General features: G+C 47.0%; 1 protein-coding gene across 1 annotated transcript in view; it reads left to right on the plus strand.

Annotated features, from left to right (window-relative positions):
* Window positions 1-24,011, plus strand: part of LRP8 (LDL receptor related protein 8) — a 212,421-nt gene that overhangs the window by 184,654 nt on the left and 3,756 nt on the right. Inside the window, exons 4-17 of the mRNA XM_085308184.1 lie at window positions 2,433-2,795; window positions 6,463-6,585; window positions 6,904-7,026; window positions 9,893-10,012; window positions 10,142-10,267; window positions 11,492-11,663; window positions 14,169-14,396; window positions 14,960-15,078; window positions 16,554-16,693; window positions 18,880-19,021; window positions 20,075-20,227; window positions 20,883-21,113; window positions 23,254-23,322; window positions 23,563-23,735. Coding sequence (XP_085164310.1) covers window positions 2,433-2,795; window positions 6,463-6,585; window positions 6,904-7,026; window positions 9,893-10,012; window positions 10,142-10,267; window positions 11,492-11,663; window positions 14,169-14,396; window positions 14,960-15,078; window positions 16,554-16,693; window positions 18,880-19,021; window positions 20,075-20,227; window positions 20,883-21,113; window positions 23,254-23,322; window positions 23,563-23,735 — 2,282 coding nt within the window. The remainder of the gene's footprint in view (window positions 1-2,432; window positions 2,796-6,462; window positions 6,586-6,903; window positions 7,027-9,892; window positions 10,013-10,141; window positions 10,268-11,491; window positions 11,664-14,168; window positions 14,397-14,959; window positions 15,079-16,553; window positions 16,694-18,879; window positions 19,022-20,074; window positions 20,228-20,882; window positions 21,114-23,253; window positions 23,323-23,562; window positions 23,736-24,011) is intronic.

The following is a 24,011-nucleotide window of genomic DNA, read 5'->3' on the forward strand; positions in this document are numbered from 1 at the left end:
GTTCAGGCTCRTCGACCCCAGCAGCATCCAGCAGCTGTGAGCAGGGAGACCAGAGCGCCAAGAGCTGCCCTGGCCTCTCGAGCCCCGTTCCGGTGCGGGCGACCGCCTGTCGGTACCGGTGCTGCTGCCCCGTGTTTGGTCCCACCTGAGGACAGCAGCATTGGGAAGGGGCAGGGAGCAACAGCACTTGTTCACTGGAGGGAGACCTTCTGGTCTCTCATGCTGTCATCATGCTAAATGTACTTCTCAAAAAGAAATGATCGTGACCATGCAATTTTCTAGCTGCTATTGCACAAGCTTCGCTTGAGAAGGTCCTCATGAGAGGTCACAAAAGCCGAGTTGCTTCTATTTTCTACCGTCTGCTGAGATTCTCGCTGTTCTTGTGCCTGTGTTAGGATTTGTAAGTRCAGAGGAGGAGCTTCTGTGCAGACTTCCATTGCCTCTAGCCCACACGTATCTTTATCCACTGCTAATTTGCCCATGCAGCAGGTTGCGAAAGGGAGACGTGTACATATGGAAGGAGCAGTGGAGGTGGGACCCAGACAATACCAAGGGAGGAAGAGTGGGCTCATTAGAGCTCTGGGGAAGGAAATTAATGCACATCTGGAGCGTGCAAATCACTGCASCCTTGCCCAAAAATTAGGGATCAAAACTCTATGCAAAATTTTGTTCACTGATCTGTTTTTGAGATTCATCAGAATAATGCCAGAAAAGCAATTTCTTCTTCTCAGCCTTAATCTGTTACAGAAACYGTATATATCCCATGCAAAATTGCTGTATCTTATTTTATTATCTGAATTGGTTGGTAAGATTGTAAGTTAAGTTAAATTTCCAGTTGGCAGTTCCTTAGCATTCGTCRTCTGCAAAATTCTTTAGTTCGTACAGGTGCGTGCTGACCTGTAGGATCCACAGACCGTTTTCCTTCTAGCTACGGGATACAGATAGAAAAATACGCACAAGTAAGAAAAAGAGGGGAAATGSGGGGTGCAAACTGGGGCTCTCTTCATTTTCGTGATCTCACTTCTGCCATGCAAAATGTTTGTGTACGTCTCCCTGCGTGGCTGTGCTCCTGCTCCAGGTCCTTACAAGCGGGATTAGCCTCCTGTTAGTCGTCTGATCTAAGTTTTCCTCTGTTCGGCGAGGAGGAAGATTAGGCCCTCCAAGGGACGGTCCTTATCCGAAGGCAGGTGGCAAAACTCCAAACTGCTTAATTTGACAGACAGAGCAGAGCAGATTTGGAAGCTGAAATGTAAGTAAGCCTCAGCCTAACAGTAACTCRGGAAATTAATGAGCTAGTGAACACATCCTTAATTGCTGGATAAATAGTTTCCTTCCCAGGTATAAAGCAGGYATAATACTTCAGGAGGGTACGGCGGGCTTCCTGCTGTAGTCTGTAAAGCTGGGGTGTAACAGCTCCTCTGCAGAGAGGCGGCTGCTTTCCCCATGTGCTTCCCATCGTAGCTAGCGGTGTTGTGTGATCTGTGGTTTATTGTAGGAGCTCTGCAGAAGGGACAGAAAATAGTTCTGCTGAAGACACACAAGCCTGCGCGCACACACACATATCTCCCAGGTGCAATTAAAAAAAAAACTTTTCTTTGAGACTGGTTATTTAATTTGATGTAATTTGTAAAAGCCATAATTTTCCTGTAGATGCCTGAAACTGCTGATACAGAATATTTTTAAAAATCACTTGATGATTAAAAGTGTTTGCAGTGAATTTCTTCCAGGGCTTAGGTTCCCCCTCAGTTGATGCGATGCGGCGGCTGCTAGCTGCCCGCCGCCGGGTGCCGGCAGCTCAGCCGGAGCGGGCTTCCCTGGCRGAGCCGGCTGCGGGCTTGCGAGCGGAGACTGGGAAACGTCTCGTTTGTACGTTAACGCTGAGTAGCGCTTTCCGGGAAGGCAGTCCGCGTCTTGCAAAGGGCCTTACTGGCAGATTGMAGCTAAATTGATGCTCAGCTCACTAAATATTTACCCTACACATCCCACTTAATATGTCCAAAAGCAGGCGCGCTGTGAAATCCTCAAGCCTGATTCTGCGCTCGTGAAAGGCAGGAGCCGGTAACGTCCGCACGGAGCCAGGGCCGCGCCRCCCCGGGCTGCTGCCCCTGCCTGCTGCGCTCTCAGTCCTGCTGCCCCATCCTGTCCGGCGCTGCCGGGGGCGCTGGGGAAGGCCACCCTGGCCTCCGAGCTTTGCCGGTGCCAGCAGCTGCTTTACCGGCTCCGTTGCCGCCTCCTGCCCAGCCAGGAGGTCAGCGTTGCATCTTCACCCGCTCCTTGCAGTGCTGTTGGCCGCTGTGCCGAGCGTTTCGGGCTCGGCCAGCCGAGGAGATGCTTTTACCCCTCCCCTGGCTCGGACGGCGCTAAAGCRGGCGCAGCGGAAGGGATTGGAGGCTGGAGACCTTGCAGCTCACCCGTTTGCTTTTGTTCCCCAGCGTGTTCCCCCAACGAGTTCCAGTGCAGTAACAGGACGTGCATCTCCATCATCTTCGTGTGCGACGGGGACGACGACTGCGGGGACGGCAGTGACGAGCGCAAGTGCTCCCCTCTGACCTGCAACCCCAACGAGTTCCAGTGCAACAACAGCGTGTGCATCCCRGAGCTGTGGGTGTGCGACAACCAGCTGGACTGCGAGGACCAGTCGGACGAGTCCGTGGAGAAGTGCGGCTACGACGCCAAGGCGCTCACCACCTGCGCGGCCCACGAGTTCCAGTGCGGCAACGGCGAGTGCATCCACCTGAACTGGAAGTGCGACGGGGACGAGGACTGCAAGGACAAGTCCGACGAGCAGGATTGCCGTGAGTGCGGGGAGGGCCGAGGGGTCTCCTCGGCGGGGAGGGCAGCCAGAAGGCCACCGCGGGCTGTCTTTGAAGGCAGGTCTCGGATGCAAAGTGTCCGTGCAGCAGCTCTGTGSCCAGCAAGGCGCTGTGTGTCCCACATGGCACAGCTCTGCACCCAACCGGCAGGGTCAGGAATACCCCAAGCTCCTTTTTTGCTTTTCCCTGACAATTTGGTAGGGGCTGCGAGGGCTGCTGGGTGGTCGCGTGCTTCTGAGGAGATCTGTCTCACTGGAAAGGAAAGCCACAGAAAACGGGAAACATTTTCAAAGCCCTGGGCTGCATGGTGGGGTCGCAGGCTGGAGGTTAGAAGCCACGGTGCTAGAGGGAATATATGATCAGTAGAAAAAAAATAATCAATCTTCTGCTCGTGAAGTTAGAGCACACTGAGTAAGGCAGGCAAGAACAGCACCTGTGAAGAATCCAGTTTGAAATGCACTTTGAGTTTGGCTTGTTAAAGGCACCATGCTAATAAATAATGAATTTCTTTTCAGCTAGCTTTATGCATTTAACATGGTGTTGCTTGTGCGCATGGTATTTTTGAATGTTTCATCCATTTTTAGCCACTTAACTGTTCAAGCTGGCCACTTATCTGGGGAAGGAGAGACAAGAAAGGAAGAGCAAAATGTTTTGTTAAAATATTCATAATCACAAGATTGAAATAATATAAAATATTTACATAGCTGTATATATTTAGCAGTCCTGACATTAGACCACCTTGGGGAAGGAAGGCAGCCCCCAGCTGCAGAAACTAGGTATTTTTACAAAAGTAGGTAAGAGAATATCCAATTACRGTCAGCTGTGGCTTTTCACACCCCTGACAACACCCTGTCCAGGCTGGTGAGCTCAGCACACCTCCAAGAGGAGGTGCGATCAGGCTCTTGGTGGCAGAGAGCACCAGGTGCAAATTTGGAGGCTTTTTTCTTTTTCTTTATTATATTTATTTATTTATTTATTTATTTATTTAGCAAGAAGAGGAAGAAATAGTCCCAGACAGCAGCTTGGGCAGCAGGATGAGGCACAGATAACGCCGGAGCTGCGATGGCTCCGACAGCGAGGCAGGGAGCAGCGGGGGGTTGTAGGAAGAGGCCGAGAGCGGAGCAGATGCCCGCGGGGTTTGCACGGGGAGCGCGTTTGGCTGCCAGGAGGCTGCTGCTGCCTCCCCCAGCCTCGTGCCGTGGCCCCAGGGAGGTTCTCTGCTTCGCGTCCCTGCAGACCAGGATTGAGCCGCCGCAGAGTGTAACCCTGCTGCCGCTTAGACAGCGGGGAGGGATCTCGAAAGCACCGGCCAGGAGAGGACTCGGGGCGCTGCGTGCACACGTAGCCAGCGGGTTGCCTGCCTCGGGATCAAAACCGATGTTGCTTCATCGTCCTGAAGGCAGGTGTTGCTTGGATGCACGTGCCGGCAGTAAAGCAGCAACGTCTGCGAGGGCTGGAGGCCCTGCTGGACTTGAAGAGTTTAGGGGTTGACTTTTATTATTTCTTTCCTGGGCTGGAAATTCTCTTTTTTGAGCTTTGTATTGGTGTGACGTGCAGCAAATTCCAGATGTGCAGCACTGCTCCAGCCCCTTAGCAGCAGGAACGGCACAAATACACGGGGTTCACCTTGATGCAGGCTGACGATAACAGCAGTACCACTTCTCTTGCAAATGGGACACGTACGGGTTCCGCGATGTATAAAATAGAGGGATGGGGGATAATGCTTTAAAAAAAGTGTTATGAGACCATCACCAGCCATTTGTTATAGTGTCTCTGGGGTGATGAATGAGTAGAGCAGGAATGAAGGGTATCAACTGGCAAACAGGCAGTGAGAGAGCAAATAAATAGGAAGGAATGAGCCATTTTGGGGAAGCTATGTGAGAACACTGGGTGGCTGTTTTTTCCCCCAGAGTATATATTTAAATATGTATATAAAACAAACATCAGGTTAGATTTATTAGTCTTCAAATCTGGAAGGGTTATTTTTAAAAATATGTCCTTTAAAAATTCCGGTTAGGGCATCCAGGAGGGCAATTAAACCGTGGTTGCAACTAGAAAACAGATCTCCTGAGATGTGGCCTCGCACTTCTGCGCCTTCCCATCTGGAGAATGGAATTGAAGCATCTTGCAAACATTGGGCTTTTCTTGATATTAATACTTGAAAAGCACTTTGCACACAAAAATTGCCATAAAATTGCGAAGTGAGTTATTTCATGATGTCTGGTACAAATCCCCCTCTGTCATTTTGAACACAGAGACAGAAGAGACACAAGGGCAGACTTCGAATCTGGAATATATAGGCTAAATTTGAGTAACTCATCTTTATGCCCAATATTTGCAAATGGAAAGCATGACTGTTTTAGTGTGCTGGTTAATTTAGCAGGGTTTTAGTAAATMGTTTCCTGTTTGCTTTGTGGACCTGTGGAGATAGCTGTGAAGCTGCTGAGATTTCACTGATACAACCCTGCTACGGGAGAACAAAGTTCTCCTGCCTTTTTGTTAGCTTTAGACTTGGAAATCTTTCTATTAATGTTTAACGAAAACTGCTTCCTAGAAGAACTGGGGAAGCTACAGCTGATCGCAGTTAGTGGGATTCATAACAGCTGCCTTCCAGATCCGTAGCTGTTGTCTTGCAGATTTACATGATCACCCGCAGACCTGCTCCCGGGGCTCCCYCGGGCTTTGGTGGCCTGTGGAGCTGCTGCAGGGGTTGATCCCCRTGGTCAGAGCTGCAGGAGGAGCCACGTCGCTGTCTCCGCATTTAGAAGTCGCTGCTGAAAGCGTTAAATGAACTGGTTTTCCTGCCGGGGGGGGGGGGTCACATGGTGGCTAAGAGACATCCACAGCGAGGGAATTTTAGGCTGGACAGTAGGAAGAGCTTTGGAGCGGCCCAGGCTTAGGCAGAGGTCGGGGTGGCCTGGGGCAGGCTGGGCGCTCTGCGGTTCTTTGCAGTTTTTATGAATAGCGCGTGCGTGGCTTTCCTCTCCGAGGGGCGCTGCTGTTTCCGAGCCTTCCGCCTGTTCAGACCGWGTTTTCCTCAAGGCGAGGTCCCCGCTCCGCGCCAGCCCTGCAGCGGCTGCTCCTGCCGTCTCCGGCGCCCTGCCCGGGCTGCGGACGCACTAGAGCTCGGCCGAGTGAAGCCGTCCGAAGGCGGATCCTGCGTCCCGTGGGACGCTAACGCAGTAACGTTTCACAGTATTGACGCTGGCTCGCTTCATGGCTGTGGCCCTTCCTGAAAGTAGCAGTTTCTGTTTTAGAACTAGTTTGTCGGTTTTTTGAGGAATCGCTGACGTGTCGCTCTTGCCTCCCCGTAGCGCTGACCTCCTCTAGCGATTCGGAGGCAGTGGTTTTCTATCGCACGGTAGCCGGCTGCACTCGGCGAGATGGCAAGGCTGGAACTGAGATCTCTCAGGACGTGTGGCGTTAGTGGGGTTTTGAGAAAACACGGGGAAGACAGGCCCCCTTGGAAATAAGCCGTGTGACGGGTCGCGGGAACGAGGAGCCTGTTTGCTAGTGAGCCTGGGCTGCAGCCCTTCGCTGGGCAGAGCATGCTGGTACCTGCTGTGCTAGCTGCACGTGGCTAAAAGGTGTCACGCTGCGAGAGCCTGAAGCGCCGCGTGGCTAACGCTTGCACGGTGTCTCTCTAAAGCTCTGGTGACCTGCCAGCCGGACGAGTTCCAGTGCGGCGACGGGACCTGCATCCACGGGGCGAAGCAGTGTGACAAGGTGCACGACTGTCCCGACAACAGCGACGAGGCCGGCTGCGTCCAAGGTACGTACGGGCAGTGCGCGTGAGCCCACGAGAGCTGCCCGGCCGCGGGCATGGACACGGGCACGGGCCTGCTCYGCCCCTCCTGGCTGAGAGCTTTAAGCCGTTCTGGCGGCAGTGCTGCTTGGGAGCAATGATTGCGCTGACCAGGCAGATTGCACGTCTTGAAAAGTTCCTTGCATGATATTCAGGCTTAATGTTCACTTGCTTAATCCCACCCCGTTTCTGCTAATGACACCCTCTTGAAGCTTAATGTCAGGCTGTTTGTTGTCACCAGCCTCATCTAACTTAGTTGCTTTCCTCTCTTGCCCGACACGACAGAGTCAGCATGTGAAAGTCCCAGCAAGTTTCAGTGTAAGAGTGGAGAGTGCATTGACGGAGGCAAAGTGTGCGATTCCCATAGAGACTGCAGGGACTGGTCTGACGAGCCTCTGAAAGAATGTGGTACAGTACTTGCCTTCTACGTGTTGCTCCTGTTGTAACTGCTTCCCCTCTCCTCCATCTGGCGCTCACAGCTTTGAGTGTAACCACATGTAGCTGCTAATGCTGTTTCTCACTCTGCTCCTCCTCCCTCGCCTCTGCTCTCTCCRCATAGTTCACCACCCTTTACGTGACTGTAACTAGTGGCCGAGTCTGATCATTTGCAAGCTTGAACTGCCCTTCTCAGCTTGGCTTCTGCTCTTGGAGGGGTGTTTGAGCTGAGCACAGCCCGAGGAGCCAGGAATTCCCGCACCCAGTGGGTGCTGGTGTCCTCTACAGCATGGAGCAGTTCCTTTAGCCTCGCTGCCTAAATTATCCCGTAATTGAAGACAAGGATAACGTCATAAAGATGGCTTAGCACTGGGAACGAGCCTTGAAGGTGGAAACCCAGTGAGTGGCAGTGACCACCAAGGGAGCCATTTCTAGATTTTACATGTGGTTGCCACTTCCTTAGGAATGGGAGCAGGTCGCTCTCTGCAGCGTCCTGCCGGACTCTGGGCTAGCAYGAGTGACCAAGCTGCGGGCGCCCACCTGGCCTGCATCTGCCTGGCAGAGTCAGCAGCCCCCGAAGCAAYGGGCCACCCTGCCTGGGACAGCCAGTGACTGGCACTACAGCCCATCTTCACCCTCACTGGGCGCCAAGGGCAGCCCAGCCCTGGCCAGGCAGCTGGCTTCTCCCACCCTGCGTCCTCATGGAGCACCAGTAGCAGAGAACACGGTGCCTGTACGTGTATGTAATTCCTCACGCTCAGGAGGAACCGTCAGGCTCTCCTCTGTGTCAAAGTGGTGCGTGTGCCTGCCAGGGAGGATGCGCTTGCCCTGTGCTTCCAGTACGCCCTTGCTGTCTTCCGCACTAACCCGCGTCTCCCTGTCCTTCTGAGTGGGTGYTGCAGCTCGTCTGTCTGTGGAGGTCGCCCGTCGGAGCTGGCAGCCCGGCTGGTCTCGGGAGGCGGAGCAGCACGCTCGGCCTCGCTGCTGCGGCTGACTCGCTGCGATCCCAGGCTGGCAGGGAAGCGTCATTTGAATTAGGAAGCTGAAAGGAGAACAGCTCCCGAAAGAAACATGTTGCTTTAGGGCCACAGAAATGATGCGTGTTGCCGTGAAGGTAAAGCGCGACCACGCAGCAGCCAGGAGACGCAGCACACGCTCCTCGTGCCGGTGTATCCGGCTGGCTGCGCGCCAGACCCTGCAGTGCGCTCCGCGGTTCCCCGCGAAGGCCCTGCAGAAGGCAGACCGTCRCTTCACTTGTTTCAGGTGTGCAGCGAGCACGTTGCCGGAGCCTGGGAGCGGGGCTGCGGCTGCCCGCAGGCTGCTCCCCGCCTGGCCTCTGCGCRCTGTGGCCTGGGAACTGCAGCAAGCGAAGCAGCGCTTGATTCACTGTCTCTAAATCCGTTCCACAAAGCACCTCTGAAACCAGGGGAATCATCCAAATGAGTGTTTGCTTGTTAGTTGAAACAGCCTTTGGTAGTGTTTTGCAGCGCGTGGGCGTGCATGTTTATGACCCAATTTGCTAGAGGCCTGTGCAAGCGTAGTAATAGGAGACATCCATTAATAAACATCACTGAGGAGTGACAACGCACAATGTGACTCTGTGGACAGCTTCTTGGAGCCTAGTGAACTTGCCCCATTAATAATGTATTGCTATCTGTGTCTGTATGTCTTTGATAGGAAGGTGAAAGCATCCCGCAGCTGAGATGGGGTTCCTTCTGGCATGATATTTTCCTGGTCTTACTGACTTTAATTGGCTTGTGGTTGTTTTCATTTTCTTCCAAGAATACCAATTTAATGGCCCTGCTGTATTGCTCACCTGCAGTGTGCAAGGAGGCAAGAAGTAAAAGACAAATGAAAAATTTGGCTTTAAATTGCCTTAAGGATTGAAACAAATCAATTTTGTGTGTTCCAGTGAGCCACTATTGCTGAAATCCCACAGCTTCTGTTCAGCAGCCCTACCCGGGGGGAGGCCCTTCTCCTCGCCCTGCGTGCGTTAATTACAGCAACAAGAAATGTTACWGCGCGCAGACACGAGAACCCCTTGTGCCAGCCTTCCTCAGCTTCTAATTCAGCTGTAGTTACAAAGATCCATTCCGTGTGTTCTTCATTTCAATGGGATAAGAGAGGCGACCTTGGATTAGGCAGGGACCCGGGACAGGGCAGGGGCCGTAGCTCCGTGACCTGCACGCTYGGGCTGGTGCAGCTGCCAGCAGAGCCTGTGGTGTGGGCGGTGTCCGTGGGAGGACTGTGCACCTCACTCTTAATGGAGCATCTCTGATGGACTGTACTTCGGTCGTTTCAGGAATTGTCACATGTATCATTCCTTGGAGCTAGCTGGGAAAGTAGTGCAGCGTTTCAAAATAGGGGCTCCGGGGAAAGAGGTTCCCCAAGCATGAATTATTAAAGCTCAAGGAGACTGTTCAGAGAAGTCAACATGAACGAGCACATGGGGAAAGAGGAGCTTCCTGGAGAGAGCCCCTCAGTCCCTTGGAAGTCCCTCACATCTGGCAGAACATATTTGAAGCAGCAGCCCTCAGATGGGCTGAGATGTGGAGATTTGCATAGGCGATGTCCCCAGGGCTCCCTGCTTGCTTAGCCACTAGCTTTTAATMCAGATGATCCTCCAGTGTTGGTTTGAGGGGAAAAAAGAAGCAAGAAAGAGAGATAGTGGTGGCTTCCTACTTGCAAAGTCATTCATATGCTCTGTGTGGCCAGCTCCTGGCCACCAAAAGCTGATAGCCATGGGGAAATCTCTGAGGACCTCGACATCTCTTAGTTTTATTCAGTCTTATGATTGAAACCCCTCCTTTTTAATAGATAATCTCTATACCTCTTCCAGGTACAAATGAATGCTCTRTGAACAACGGTGGCTGCTCACACATATGTAAAGACTTGAAGATTGGTTATGAATGTGAATGCCCTCCCGGATACAAGCTTCTGGATAAAAAAACATGTGGAGGTAATTCACATGCAAACAGCAGTTCCCTGTGTTTCACCATACAGAGAYATGATTATAGTCACTCCAGTATTGCTCCATCACAGATGGTTTGATTTCGAGTTATTGATGGGTTTCAAACACTCCTTTCAGACATAGATGAATGTGAGAATCCAGACGCTTGTAGCCAGATCTGCATTAATTACAAAGGGGACTACAAATGCGAGTGCTACGAGGGATACGAGATGGACACCCTGTCCAAGAACTGCAAAGCTGTAGGTAAGACAACTCCGCAGGCCCTTAAGTGCCACTTGCTCCACATCACAACTCTGATAAGGAGACAAGGCTGGGCAAGTGGAGACGAAAGGAAACTAGCAAGCGAAGACRTTCATTTCAAGGAGCACAGAACTGCTGCAGTGATAGCAGATGCGTCTCTAGGCAAGAACTACTGATCGTGCAGATCAGAATATTTTAACAGTGTGCAGAGCAAGACTGCAGTCACTAGTTGGCTGTTTGAAGCTCAAACTAGAAAAGAAAGTCTCTTGACAGATGTTGTTAAAAACAGTGCAGCAAAAACATTTAGCGGTAGTAGTAGTAAAAAGAAGAAAACAACCCAATTAAAACATGGTGGGTTAGTTACCTCTCCCCTGCCCCAGCCACCTGCATAAATACCCAYGTGAACACCAGAAGTTTGCTTAGCTTATTGCAAAAATGTATGTTTGTGTCAGAGGGGTAGAAAATTGAASTGTGCAAGATTAAGCGTTAGTCATGATGAAGGTTTGTTTAATGGAAACTGRGTTTCTTGGGGAGGGGTGAATTACCTGCAGCGTAGAATTGCCCTTCTCACATTATCCTGCACATCCAGGTGGCCTCTTTTTTCCCAGGTTCTTTATGGTACTACAGTGTCCTGCTGTCCTACTCAAGTCTATTAGTCTTACAGTCTGCAGTGAGTTGGGCCTCACTCACATCTGGAGACACTCGTCAGCTCATTGATCAGAACACTCTGTTGTGTATCCTGGGAGCCCTGCAGAGCCCCCTATTTCAGAGCTAGAACCTYGTCCCAGCTCTTCCCTTCCAAAGTCATGTTCCTCAGTCCCCTTTGGCTTTTTCAGTGAAAGCGTGCGCTTCCCTAGGATCTTCTACTTGTTGGACACAAACTAGTCTAAACCACTAAGGTCATTTTTGAGTCTCCCGTCTTGTCCATACTTCCAAAGGGGATGGATATTTCCCAGAGTTTTGCTCGTGGCTTACTAGCAGAACGGGCAGGCTGACAGCTGATGTGTGTCCAGCGAGCAGAAGAGGGGCCTCGGTCCCCTGTGTCCCTGTGTAACAGCTCTGCTTCTGGAAGCCATTGACACTTGCTTCTGGTGCGGTACAAAGCTTCCTCACAAAGCAGAACTGTCAGTGACTGCTGTTCACTTTGGTTTCGTTTGAGGAATGTGAGCTCGGTCAAGTCCTTGGAGCCGCTGCTAAAATGACAAATGCGGTTATTTTCTGTAACAGGCAAGAGTCCATACCTGATCTTCACCAATCGCCATGAAGTTCGCAAGATAGACCTGGTGAAAAGGGACTACTCTCGCATCATTCCCATGCTGAAGAACGTCGTGGCGCTGGACGTGGAGGTGGCAACAAACAGAATATATTGGTGTGATTTGTTCTACCGAAAAATCTACAGGTAAGGGCCGAGGAGGACGTGTGTTTTGGTGCCCTTCCAAAGATGTGGTTCAGTCCCTGCCCCACAAGGACAGTCTGCTGTGAACATGGCGGAGTGCAGTGAACTCAGGGAACCTGAGGGCTTTTCTTCCCATACTTGACTCCCTGTTGTGACCCAAAYTTCGTGAGCTTTTCAGAAATTGATACAGAAATCAGGGGCTTGTGCAGTTACTGATTTGATAATACAGAAAGGCCTTTTGTCAGTGTAGATCCTGCTGCCTTTGTACAACTACGTGTAGACTCTCGTTTACTGTATCATAATACTGCTAAGTGATACTACGGGAGACTGCAGCCACCCTGTGCTGGGGACTTGCTGTACAAGAAACCACACAGGACTTGGCATCTGAAAGCACAAAGGAGGCAAACAGTGTGAGAAAGAAGTTGCAACACAGACACTAGTTGACCACTCCAGTCTCTTATAGACCTGGGTTTAAATTCACAGCATTTGACCGCTTCCTATATTCTGGATTTCTCTTTCTCTCTCCTTCTTCAGCCTTTTTTTATGGCATCCATCACAGTATTGCCTATTAAAAAATGCATTTAATTTATGTTTTGAAAATCCCCTATGTATATTCTGATTTGCATAGCTATGGCACCACAGCGATGTGTCGTGGATTTTAGTTAATAATCAGGGAAAGGTTGATTGTTTTTAGTGCCTAGGAGCCAAGTCAGGCTTTCTGCAGGCTGTAGCAGCTCCCATGCCATTGGCAGGGAAATCTGCCTCAACTGTGCTGAGTATTAAGCACGCGGGTAGCTAGCCTGGTACGCTGAGCAACCCTGGGGAGCCCTAAAAATGAGGAGGAGAATCAGAGGAAAGGTGGCTGTTTTCACTGTCTGATACTGTAGGGACAGCTGGGGCCGGTAGGGGCTACGTATTCATACGGGCTCAAGACACACTGCTCCTTCTGCCGCTCTCTGGGGCTGGGGCACCCAGAACACTGTTCATACCCTGAGCGTGGCTATATCAAGCCTTTTTCTTTTTCTAAACAGTAGGATTTTCATCTCCCTCCTGCTTTTGTTAGCTTTAAGTGCCAGCTTTTTTGCAGAGCGACCTGTGTCGTCATCATTTCTTAAAAACTAATATTCCTGTTTAAGATACCGCTAATATGAAACATTTCAAAACAAAAGGGCATCATGTCCCTCCAGCAGAGAACAGGACTCTGCCTGCAGGGAACAACAGTCCATAATTATGAAAGGATATTGCAAGGTGCAAACTGTAGTCCAGGACATAATTGCTGGCAAGAGATCCCATCTTCCTTAATATTTGCCTTGCTTCCCTTTCCAGCCCCTCTCCCATCGAAGAGATGTCCCCAGGGGTGTCAGAAGATATTTTACAATATTTAGTTACTAAGAGAAGTGAGATGTCACCTCTGTATTTCAACACTCTTGTTCTGAAAGCCCCATGCACCCCTCTCAGCTTCCCCATGAATGTAACAAGTCATGGTCAGGGTGCAATGCAGCAGCTCACCGAAGTGTTGCACAGGAAGTGTCAAAAATGATRTATTTCCCTGGGGAAGATTGAGCTGACCTGAAATTGTGTACGCAGAACACGTGGTGTTCATCATACACAAATAACAGAGGCTTGGAAGCATCATCGGACACCCCGCAGAGGCCTCTGATGATGCCATTCGTTTGGTGTTGGGGCRGAGAGAAATGTAGCTCCTTCTGGCTCGCCCTGGAACACCTTCTGCAGATGCGGTATCCTCCTGATAATCTGCTCAGCTGTTCCAGTCTGAGCTGCCGACTGTGCCGTAACACGAGCACTTTTTGCTTGGAGACATTTGTTTCCAAGTCTCTCAACTGCTGCTTGAGAGCTCAGCTCCAATAAAAGCTAGCTTTGCGCTCCCTGGCCGAAGGCAGGCTAGCTGGGGAATGGGAGATGGAATCATCTTGGAGTTTCAGTCATTCAGGGAGAAAAACACCTTTCTGTTATTTTGTAACTTTTTAAAGATGTACTAAATTATTCTAAGAGCCAGACTAAGCTCTTAGAAACATGGATGCAGACTCAGAATAACTCCGTATCAGTTCACTGAAAGTAAGTGATAATTCTGCAACACATTTGAACACATTTATTTGCATGTTAAGTTCAATGCTGTTCAGCAGAGCACAGGAGATTATACTTCGGCTGTCCATAAATCCCCTAAATCGACATTATTGAAGTTAGGTGCACTATGTTACAAGTTTTGCTGAATTATGCAGTTACAGCAGGAAGCAGATAGAAAAATAAAATGATAGTTCCCTGTCCTGCAAATCCCTGCCACCCAAGTAGAGAGAAATACAAACAAATGGTAGGAGAAAGCAGTGGACCAATGCAGCGTGCAGCCATACAGGTTAATTGCGCTGCCATGCATGCGCTTCCTTTCCTTGGGGTAGARTGGTTCTGCCCAGCATTCAGCTGTCTCTGTGCACCTCTGCACGGCCCTCTCCGCGCCTTGCGTCAGTCCAGCGACGAGTCTTGTCTTTGCAGTGCCTACATAGACAAAGCGAGCGACACAGCTGAGCAGGTGATTTTAATAGACAGCCAGCTGAACTCCCCTGAGGGACTCGCGATAGACTGGGTGCATAAGAACATCTACTGGACGGATTCGGGAAACAAGACTATCTCGGTTGCCACTGCAGATGGAAGCAGGAGGAGGACACTTTTCAACAGCGACCTCAGTGAGCCGAGAGCCATTGCTGTCGATCCCACGCGGAGGTACGTGTGAAAACCCCAAACAGTCCCTTGTCTTACAGGGACGTTCCAGTCCTCATCTGCCTCTCTTACAGACTCAAAGATGGTTCTCATCTCATCAAGTTTTACAGATACTCTGATTTTAATTATATGATTAGCTCCATTAAAGTGGGACTGCTGAGATACCTCAAGTATATCTTTGCAAGGCCCCTGCAGAGAAAAAGTCCTGAAAATAATGTAGGTCACAAGTCAGCTGTTTCAGGCTGTGTTGGGGACTCAAGTAGTCTGACAGGAGTATGTGCTACTTGGGTGGTAAGTGAAGTCCAGAGATCTAGCAGAGATACCAGGGGATAGTTTGGATGGGGATACCAAGGTGAGGTTTTGCACTCAAATGCAGGGTTTGTGGCAGAGCAGCCTGTGGGCAGTGTGTGCATCAGGAGCATGGTGGCTCCCAGGCACGTATCAGAACAAACCGAAGTGGCTGAGGGGCTTTGCAAAATCGAGCAGAGTGCACTGTACCTCCTCATCAGATTAGTAACACGTATTCTTTACCATTGGGTCTGATTTCTTGTTCCTGGCTCTTTCAGGTTCATGTATTGGTCTGACTGGGGAGACAAAGCTAAGATTGAGAAGGCAGGCCTGAACGGTGTGGGGCGGCAAGTGCTGGTGACTGACAACATTGAGTGGCCTAATGGCATCACGCTTGGTAAGTACCAGGGTTGGAGCTACAGCATCCGTTCGTGGCTGATGGCAGTTTAGTTTTATTGCCACACAGCAAAACTSTGAATGGTGCAAAGGCACCTGCACTCAAAAATCCTGGAAATACTATGTCACTCACTGCTCACTGCCATGAGAGATTTAGTTTCAGTAGCAAGCCTGGGGTTAGACAAGTAAGTGTGGCCACACTCAGAATCTCATACTGYAAGCACTTCAAGTTGCTTTTAGGTGGGTCTTAAGGGAGAGTGATGGTTTTGAGGAGGATGCAGAGCTGCAAAAGCCTGGGAGTCTGGGAGGTATCACAAGGACCTTCTCTGGTCCTGCCTAGGAGGCAGCGTCAAGGTACTACTTTGGACTAACGCATGGTACGTCAAGCAGAGATGTATCGCGTGGAGTCAGTTCCCCATGGACTGGGCCGCCCAGCAGCTCTGCACGGGGTCAGCGGAAGCCATCTCAGCCCGTATCCCACGTCCTGCTGGCACACAGAGGGCTGCGGTCGTTCCTGACTGCAGCACTGGGCAGCACGAGTGGAAAGAAGGTTTCCTTGCACCCAGAGGACAGTAGGGGACTGTCTGGTCTGGAGTTACAGCCATGTGTCTGCTTGACACCATTCAGAGGAGAGGTTCTCTGCTTAGCTTCATATTACAAAATTCTGGCYGTAATGAGGATGAAGAAGAAATGCTACTACCTAGCCCAGTGTCAAACGGCTAATGCTGCAATAATGTTATCCTTCAGTAATTAAGAAATTAATTAATAGCTTGTTTAATTATAGAATTTGTGGTATTTTGGCACTCATCCACTTGCATTCAGTTTAATGAATGTCATCCAAAATAACTAAATCTGCTCCAGGAAGAGAAATTCTGTTCATAATATTCTAAATAATCTTGAATTCTACCTTCCTGCTTTTACCTATACCCTCCTCAAAATCTGGCTGGTTTGTCAGAAGAGTGTCCCCATCACCTGTGTTCCCCYGGCGAGCAGCATACGAAGGGTTTCTGGAACCTAGGAGTCTTTTTCACTGAAAATGTGTAAATCTCACAGCTCCTCCAGAGAGGTGTTTCATTTCAATCACAGTCGTTCTCCAACAAGAGGCCAAGGACTGAATACCTCCAGACTGACGAAGCTTCTCACTCAGTGAGGGGCATTGATAGAGTGATCTGGGAAGCCCACACTGCCACTGGCCTGCTCCTCCTGGTAACAAAAGAACCTCATTGTACAGGGCTGTCAATCAGGCATTCCCCCCACAGACAACAGAATGTTCCTCCTTTTTAATCTTATTTATAGGGTCTTATCCCAGCATATCTGGGCACTGAATCAAAATCAGAACTACTGTTTTAAAAAAAAGGAAAAAAAGCCCAATAATAAAGAGATTAGTCATGCTGCCAGCAGGAAAAACATGCTAGGCAAGAGAAAAGAGTAGCTAGAGCTGTGTGTAATTTTGCTTYATTGTGTTTCACTTCTCAGATTTGCTGAATCAGCGTCTCTACTGGGTAGACTCCAAATTGCATTCACTGTCCTGCATTGATTTCAATGGCAGCAACAGAAAAGTTCTGATCTCTTCTGTTGATGATCTGAGCCATCCTTTCGGCTTAGCAGTGTTTGAGGTAAGAGTCAAGGATGGATGCAGAACAGACTGGAGACTGCAAGGGGTCTCAAAGCTCTTACTGAAAGCTCTGCCTTTTGCACAGCACAGAAAGCTCAGTGAGGGCAGCTGCTGCTATAGAAACTGATTAACTTGGTGTGGGTTCAGCAGGGCAAATCATTTTCCAGAGCTCCTCATCAGGAGCAGTGCCRTATCTCGTGCTCTTAACGCACTACCAGTGAATTGGTGAGGGCAGGTGATGCCATTGTAGCACAAAACTCTAATGGGATTCCCTCGATCTGAATTGAATCAACTGTCCATGCAAAGGCCAGAATTGTTGGCAAGGGAAAGGAGAAGCCGCTTACTATGATGAGCAGGTGGGACAGCTATTCACCAACTGACTCTGCAAAAGCTTGTGTCTTTTGAGAAGCCAGACTKTAAGGGGAGCTGCATGGGCCCAGAGCAGCCTCTCAGCCTGTAGCTGAGCCTTCTGCTGCTCTCAGAGAGCACACCGTGGTTCACACCGTGTTTGCCTGTCTGTGTAGGTGTTGCATTTTCTGGTGCCAAGAGAACCGTCAGGGGAGGCCCGTTAAATCTTCCTTTCAGCCTTGCAGACTGATTGTTTCCATTGTTCGTGTGGCCACCGCAGCATCTGCAGAAGTCTCCTCAGAAACGTTTTCACCAGTCTCTTAGGAATCTGCAGGCTTCAACTGGGATTATCTGTACCAGTAAAGGCACTCGCAGGGCTCCCTCTGCAGTCACTGCACACCAGTGCATTGCTGATGGTGAAGGCTTGGTATTTAAAAAAGAGTGTTATTGGTTCACCTAGTTTAAAGTCCAATAATTCTCTTTCAGGCTGAACTGCTCCAGTTATGACATGTATACCCTGCTACACATCAGAGAAACTTCTCATTCCAAAAATCACAGCTGTCATCCTACAAATACATAASCCTGTTTTCATAAAGGCTTTAGGCTTCTAACACTTCAGTACATTCCACTGAAAACTCGATTGCTCTYGTAGATTCGGTACACTCTGCGTGATGTAACATTCAGTGTAACACTATAGACTGACTAAGAGCAACGCAGTAATTAAGTGGTACAGTTCAGATCCTCAGAAGTCACCAGTGAAAAAAGAGAAACTTCTGACATCTGCAGAAATCACCACATAAGCAGGCATCCAGATTTCTGCATTAGGTATATACAGGTATATATTAGGTTATATTATATATTTTATATAATACATATATATATGTATAATATAATATATTTATATAAATATATATATATGTATGTATATATATATATAAGGTTTATGGAGTGGCAGGGCTCAYGGCTAACAGCCTCCTTGCAATTTGTATCTCATGCTTAAGATCTAAAGCATATATTCAAGACTGCGCGTTCTCCCTCCTAGCCCTAGAGTTCTCCAGGGGTGAAAGACCTAATTTAAATCCCTGCTTTACCTGGATGGAAGCAGAGAGACATCCAGCCCTGCCCTGTCCTGGTAAAGGATTGCCTACAGTGGAYTGCTTGGAGCAGTGGAGTCCGATCTCTTCTGTAGCTAAGCCCCTTTCTGTGAATATCTAAATGATTATGGGAACAAAAGTTTGACCTTTAGCACCTCTGTCTAGGTAAACTGTAGCAGAGAAGGGGGATCTGGGTAGCGCACTGCCAAGGTGTGCATCAAAGCCTCCTTTCCTTTCTCTTTATTTCACGCATCAAGGTTGGCTTTTGACTCAGCAAAACCTCTTCCTTAAAATCTTCCAGGTGAGCTGTCAGCACTGGCCTCTTCATAGATACCTGTTTAGTCTAGGTCATATCTTTGGAAAGGAGAAAACAATCAGCAAAGATGATAATCAAAGTTTCTAGCAAACCCCTTTGTTCTGTTCATAATCCACCCTGTTAAAAAAAAAAAAAAATGCTCAGAAACAGAATGGATACAACTCTTCTAAATTTAAGCAAATTTCTGTTTCCTCTTCTCAGTCCCATAATTAGAAATACTGAGAGTTACTGACTGCTTGTACAATCACTGTAGGATTGCTATATGTCTAAACATCAGAGGTGACATTCCCCCCCCCCCCCCCAAAAAAAAAAAAAAAGTGTCCCTCGGTAGGAACAGCAGTGCATTGACTTCCTGAACGCTGGTGTTTAATTCAACTTGAACCAGATTTGAACGCAGTCAGATCAGAAATCCTATGCATTTGCTTGCAGGACAGAGTGTTTTGGACTGACCTGGAGAATGAAGCAATCTTCAGTGCAAATAGGCTGAATGGCTTGGACATCTCCGTTTTAGCAGAAAATCTCAATAATCCTCATGATATTGTGGTATTTCATGAATTAAAGCAGCCCAAAGGTAAGAAAGATGTGTCCTCAGAGTCTCATGTCCCTAAATCACAATTATTTGAGCTAGTAAATGAAGTGCCTCCTGATGGTTCTTGATGAAGGAGAGAAAGCACAGGTAATAATGAAAAATCAATGCCTAATGTTTGAAGTTCCTGCATAATTAATTCAGCAGCAGCATTTAYTGAAAAGTACCCAATTTGTTAATAGCTGTTTAATTAGCATCTTTGATAACAGGGAGTTACTCTCATCTCTTTGATGCTTGCTATTCATTATATATTTTGGCTGTACTGCAATCCGAAAGTATAATTACAGCAAGGTAAGCGYACGTGTAATGGCATTCACCTCCTGGCTTCAGCAACAGCCGTGAAGAGGAAGTGGCACAGGCTTCAGTGCAGCCTCGCAACCTGGGAGAGTTACCTGGGTCCCTCTGGGATCCTGCGGCCAGCCCTGAAGCCTCAGCCATCGCGTTTTCATGGCGTTTGTTACTKGAACTTTTTAAAGTTCTCTCTGCCCTTGACGCGGCAGAGAATCTTGAGAGGCTGCCTGAAGAAAATGCCTAATACAATAGATATCTTGAGTCAGAAACTGGCTTCATATGCAAAATTCAGCATGAGAAAAGTTCAGTGAAAAAAAAGGCTTGTCTCTAGCTGACATTAATTGTGAGGGAACGTACAGCTGGATGGAGGATGCTCTCCTGGTTCAGCAGCAACAGCAGTCTGTGAATGTTCTAAATTATAATTAATGGTCATCAACAAGTCATTCAAATACCATCTTTACTGTGTTGTATTTGGACCATTAGCTTGTAAATGACTACGTTTGATCAAAAAGGCAAATGGAGCCCCAAAAGGCAATTTAAGCTYTTATCTGCTAATCTCTCTTTACAGATTTTAAGGTAGATCTATTAGGTTTCACTGTACTCCRAACTGTAAAGATGATTAAGCAGACAGATGAATTGAGGTAGGGAGTGGAAGAAAGGCTTCTTAAAAAAACTGATATTTCTTTGCCAAAAGCAACAAATAAATAATTAGAAAAATAACTTGTCTCTTCTTTCATCCTCAAACAGCTCCAGATTCCTGTGAGCTCAGCCCCCAACCAAATGGAGGCTGTGAGTATTTGTGTCTGCCTGCACCTCAAATCTCTCCTCATTCTCCCAAGTATACATGTGCCTGTCCTGACAACATGTGGCTRGGTCCTGACATGAAAAAATGCTACAAAGGTAAATAAAACCATTCAGTGTTCCACCATTCAAACAAAGCAATATTTACAGCATCAGTGAAAATATTTCCTGATGCTGGAACAAAAAATGTTAGCTTTTGTAAACCACGTCCTTCCTGGCTTCTGAACACAGCTCTGTGGTCGTCTTTATTGAAAGCTTAAGTATTCTGGGAAGCCTAACCAGAAAAAGCTAACAGCATGAAGAGGAAAAAAGAGATGAGGCCCAGCACTGAAAATGTGACTGTAAATCATTAAAATTTGCCATATTAGTGCTGTATAGGTACTGAATCTTTAGAGGCCACAGTCATTGCTGATATCTTGAACAGACTAGTGTTTCCAATGTAATTTTCCCTAATGTACAAATAGGTCTCAGGTATAAATTYAGTACCTGCTCAAAAATAGTAAGGTTTTGAACTTTAACTACCTTCCATTCAGAGTCCTTTATAAGTTAATAAATTAGCCTGAGTTCRGAAAATAATTTCTGTAGATGTAGGTAGAGAACTGTAGGTAGCCTGACTACCTGGCAAATAGAATTGGAATTTGGTTTCTGTTTCTGACCACTAAACATCACARTCCTCTCCAGATTTATATTACTATTTGTGCTTTGCTTTGYKTACTTACTTTTACCAGATTACATGRTKGTTCTTGCTTTTCAGATCTTCCAGCTACTTCAACCAYCCTGCTGGTTTCTACAGCCTCTCAAAGTGCCACTAGTTCTACGACAGCTATTGCAGCTGTAACCGACAGGGCCAGCAACACCACTGAAGTCGCCCCCAAAACTGCATCAGAGGCTGCTATTACTATGCCAAGTTTTCATTTACCTCCAACCACATCTATTCTAATAGACTCTGAGATGACCACTGGAAACAGCAATTTATCACAGCACTGTAAGAGAATCGGGTTCTTCTTTTTTGTTTTTTTCTAGATTTACATTATCACAAAAATCTATGCACTCATGARAGATCTGACCTAACAACTGAGCTATAGACAAATTACACATGGATATCCTGTCATGTGGAGGTCCCTTTCAACCTTACTGAGTCTATGATTCTATGTAGAGGGAAAAATCAAACATTCTTTATGCAAATGCCTCTGTTGCAATGGCTGATGTGATTCCAGTTGCCGTGGATGTTGAAGAACAACTGTCAGGCTCTTATCCCACACATGAAAAGCTGACTCTATTGAAATAGAGGCCCTGAAAATTCRTACTAACCTTCCCATATGCCTGTATGCCTGATACCACCAGTTCAATCCAGCTTTAGTGCCAGTTTTAGCACTGAATACCCTAATATGAAAGATTATGCAGCTGCTTCACCTATTTTAATCATTTTTTTTAACTAAATATCATTCTGATCCAGTGCCAGTCCTGGATGAAAGATGCCTCCTGTTCGGCTTTAGTCCTGCTGGACAGTTGGCATTCCTGCAGCCCAAGTGAAGCTGCATCCACTTTACTTGGTTGTACTCTGAAAATTAATGTGATGTGATCCAGGACATATGTTTGAWGAAGTTTTGCACTATGAATCTATCACAAAAGTATCTCAACAGAGAGCACTAATAGGCGCTTCTAATGTTCATCCTAAATAATGATTAAGTAAGTAATGAAACAGCAACCTACCATCTCGGTGCTAATATGTAATCCTTCTGCTGTCAACGCAAAGCAGAAAAGCTGAATTKCTTTTCCAAAACCAATTCTAGTCCAGAGGGAAGTTTCTTCTTCAAGACTGTCAGACCTCAAACAGCTGTTGATTGCTCTAAAGACAATAATAGAGTAAAATATTAGTTTTTCCTAACGTTTTGCTGAGCACAGTAGACAGTTTCGATTGCATCTAGAAAGCAAAAATAAACCATCTATAATCTTATTTTTGAGTAGGGTGCCTATTTGTAGTAATAGGGATGCAGTGCACTCTGCAGTGTGTGTGGTAAAGCATATTTTGGTTTCTAAACTTTATTCTCCTAAGTTTTTTTTTTTTTTTTTTTTTTTTTTGTGCAAATTTCCTTTCAAATGCAGTAGTTAACTTTAGTCATGGAAGTTAGGTGCTATAGTTGTCCACGTTTGAAATGGTCTGGCATATTATCAGGTAAATAACTATATAATAGACCTGCCTGCCACAGAGGATTATTTAAAAGGCTAAATTACTTTTTAAGTTTCATGAACTGGTGTCTTATAAGTCAACTACAGTTAGCTCTTCTTCTCTGAATTCCTGACATTTTAGCACAAACAAATAGCATCTGTCCTGATTTCCTATCATAAGAGCACAGAGCAGACACTTTGAAGTATGTAACCCTAAACATAAATAGTTTATTTTTAATTATTATTGGTTTTTATCTGGTAAGTGCAATACCAAGTGGTATTTTTGCAGGCTGAGGCAGATTGCAGCAACTAGTGATATGTGTTGACTAACTCCTTAGCTGGAAGTAAAAAAAAAAAAAAAAAAAAAAAAAAAAGGCTGTGCAGAGAGCTTTGAGCTATGTTTTTCTCCTGCCAGCTCAATAAATCATTGGTTGTGTCACTAGAAGGTGTTCTTCTACTGTGAGCTTTTAAGAGCACTACCTGTAATCTTCCCAATACATGCATGGAAATACCAAGTTTTTTAAAACTTACCTTCTTTTTATGCTTCAAAATTGCAGGCACAAATATAGTCATTCATTCATTTGTGGCTAGAGTTCCTCTATCTGATAATACTGTACTGAGCACTCTCCTTAACTGACTACAGTCTCCCAGTGCCTTGTTTGCTAGCGTAATAGCACATTGTGGCCAGTCTGTAACTGAAGCTTCCACATAGTGAGTCTTTGGCTGGTTTTACTTCCTAGGTAGAGATAGCTCAGTTTATCCCAGTCTTGTGTGTACATACTTTGCTTTCTATCCTTCTTCCCGATTATTTTATTACATAACTTCCTGTAAACTTTCTGATTATAAAAACTTCCTGATGGACAGAACAACATAGTTGCTAACACAAAACATTCTTTACCCGTGGTTATAAACACAGCAAATGGTTCCTATGATCAGAACTACTTCTGTAATTACAGATGCAAATAACGGTGAAGGCTTTGATTCAACTGTGACAGCAGCTGTTATTGGAATTGTCATTCCTGTTGGTAAGCTGATTTGATTTAAACTTTGAAGGAGAATTATATTTAAATGTTACTGTAAATATATTTTTCTGATTTTCTAGATTGGGGGTGGGAAAGAGTACAGAAACTGCTGAAATGGGGCACAGGAGTCTGGCTTTGGGGAAAYTGTACAAGCACGGACTTCTACAGGGGAACATGCACTCGGATTCCTGCCCACCCCTGCCATAGCTGAATAACAACATTTTCCCTCTCCACTTTCCTCAGTGGTCATTGGCTTGCTGTGCACGGGSGGGTACCTCATCTGGAGAAACTGGAAACGGAAGAACACTAAAAGCATGAACTTTGATAATCCAGTGTATAGGAAGACAACAGAAGAGGAAGATGAAGATGAAATCCATATTGGGCGGACTGCCCAAATTGGACATGTCTACCCAGCAGTAAGTACCAGAGGAAACAGCWGAAGGAGAAGAATAATTTTGTTGAGAGTTAAGATAGATAATTATTTCCAGMTGATTACATTGTTGATTATTTGCAATATAATTACAAAAAATAGCACTGCTTCAACAATCTTTGAGTAGGCAAAAGCCTAAACTTGTATGCAGCTCACGTAGTTGTCTTAGAATATAGTGGTCTGTACAGTACAATATCATTGTAAAGGAAGAATAATAGTCTTAATCAATAATAATTGTCCTAATCAATATACCTASTAAGCC

The sequence above is a fragment of the Rhea americana genome, unplaced genomic scaffold (genome assembly GCF_003343005.1).
Source record: "Rhea americana isolate MKP2758 unplaced genomic scaffold, rheAme1 scaffold_27, whole genome shotgun sequence".
NCBI classification, from domain to species: Eukaryota; Metazoa; Chordata; class Aves; order Rheiformes; family Rheidae; genus Rhea; species Rhea americana.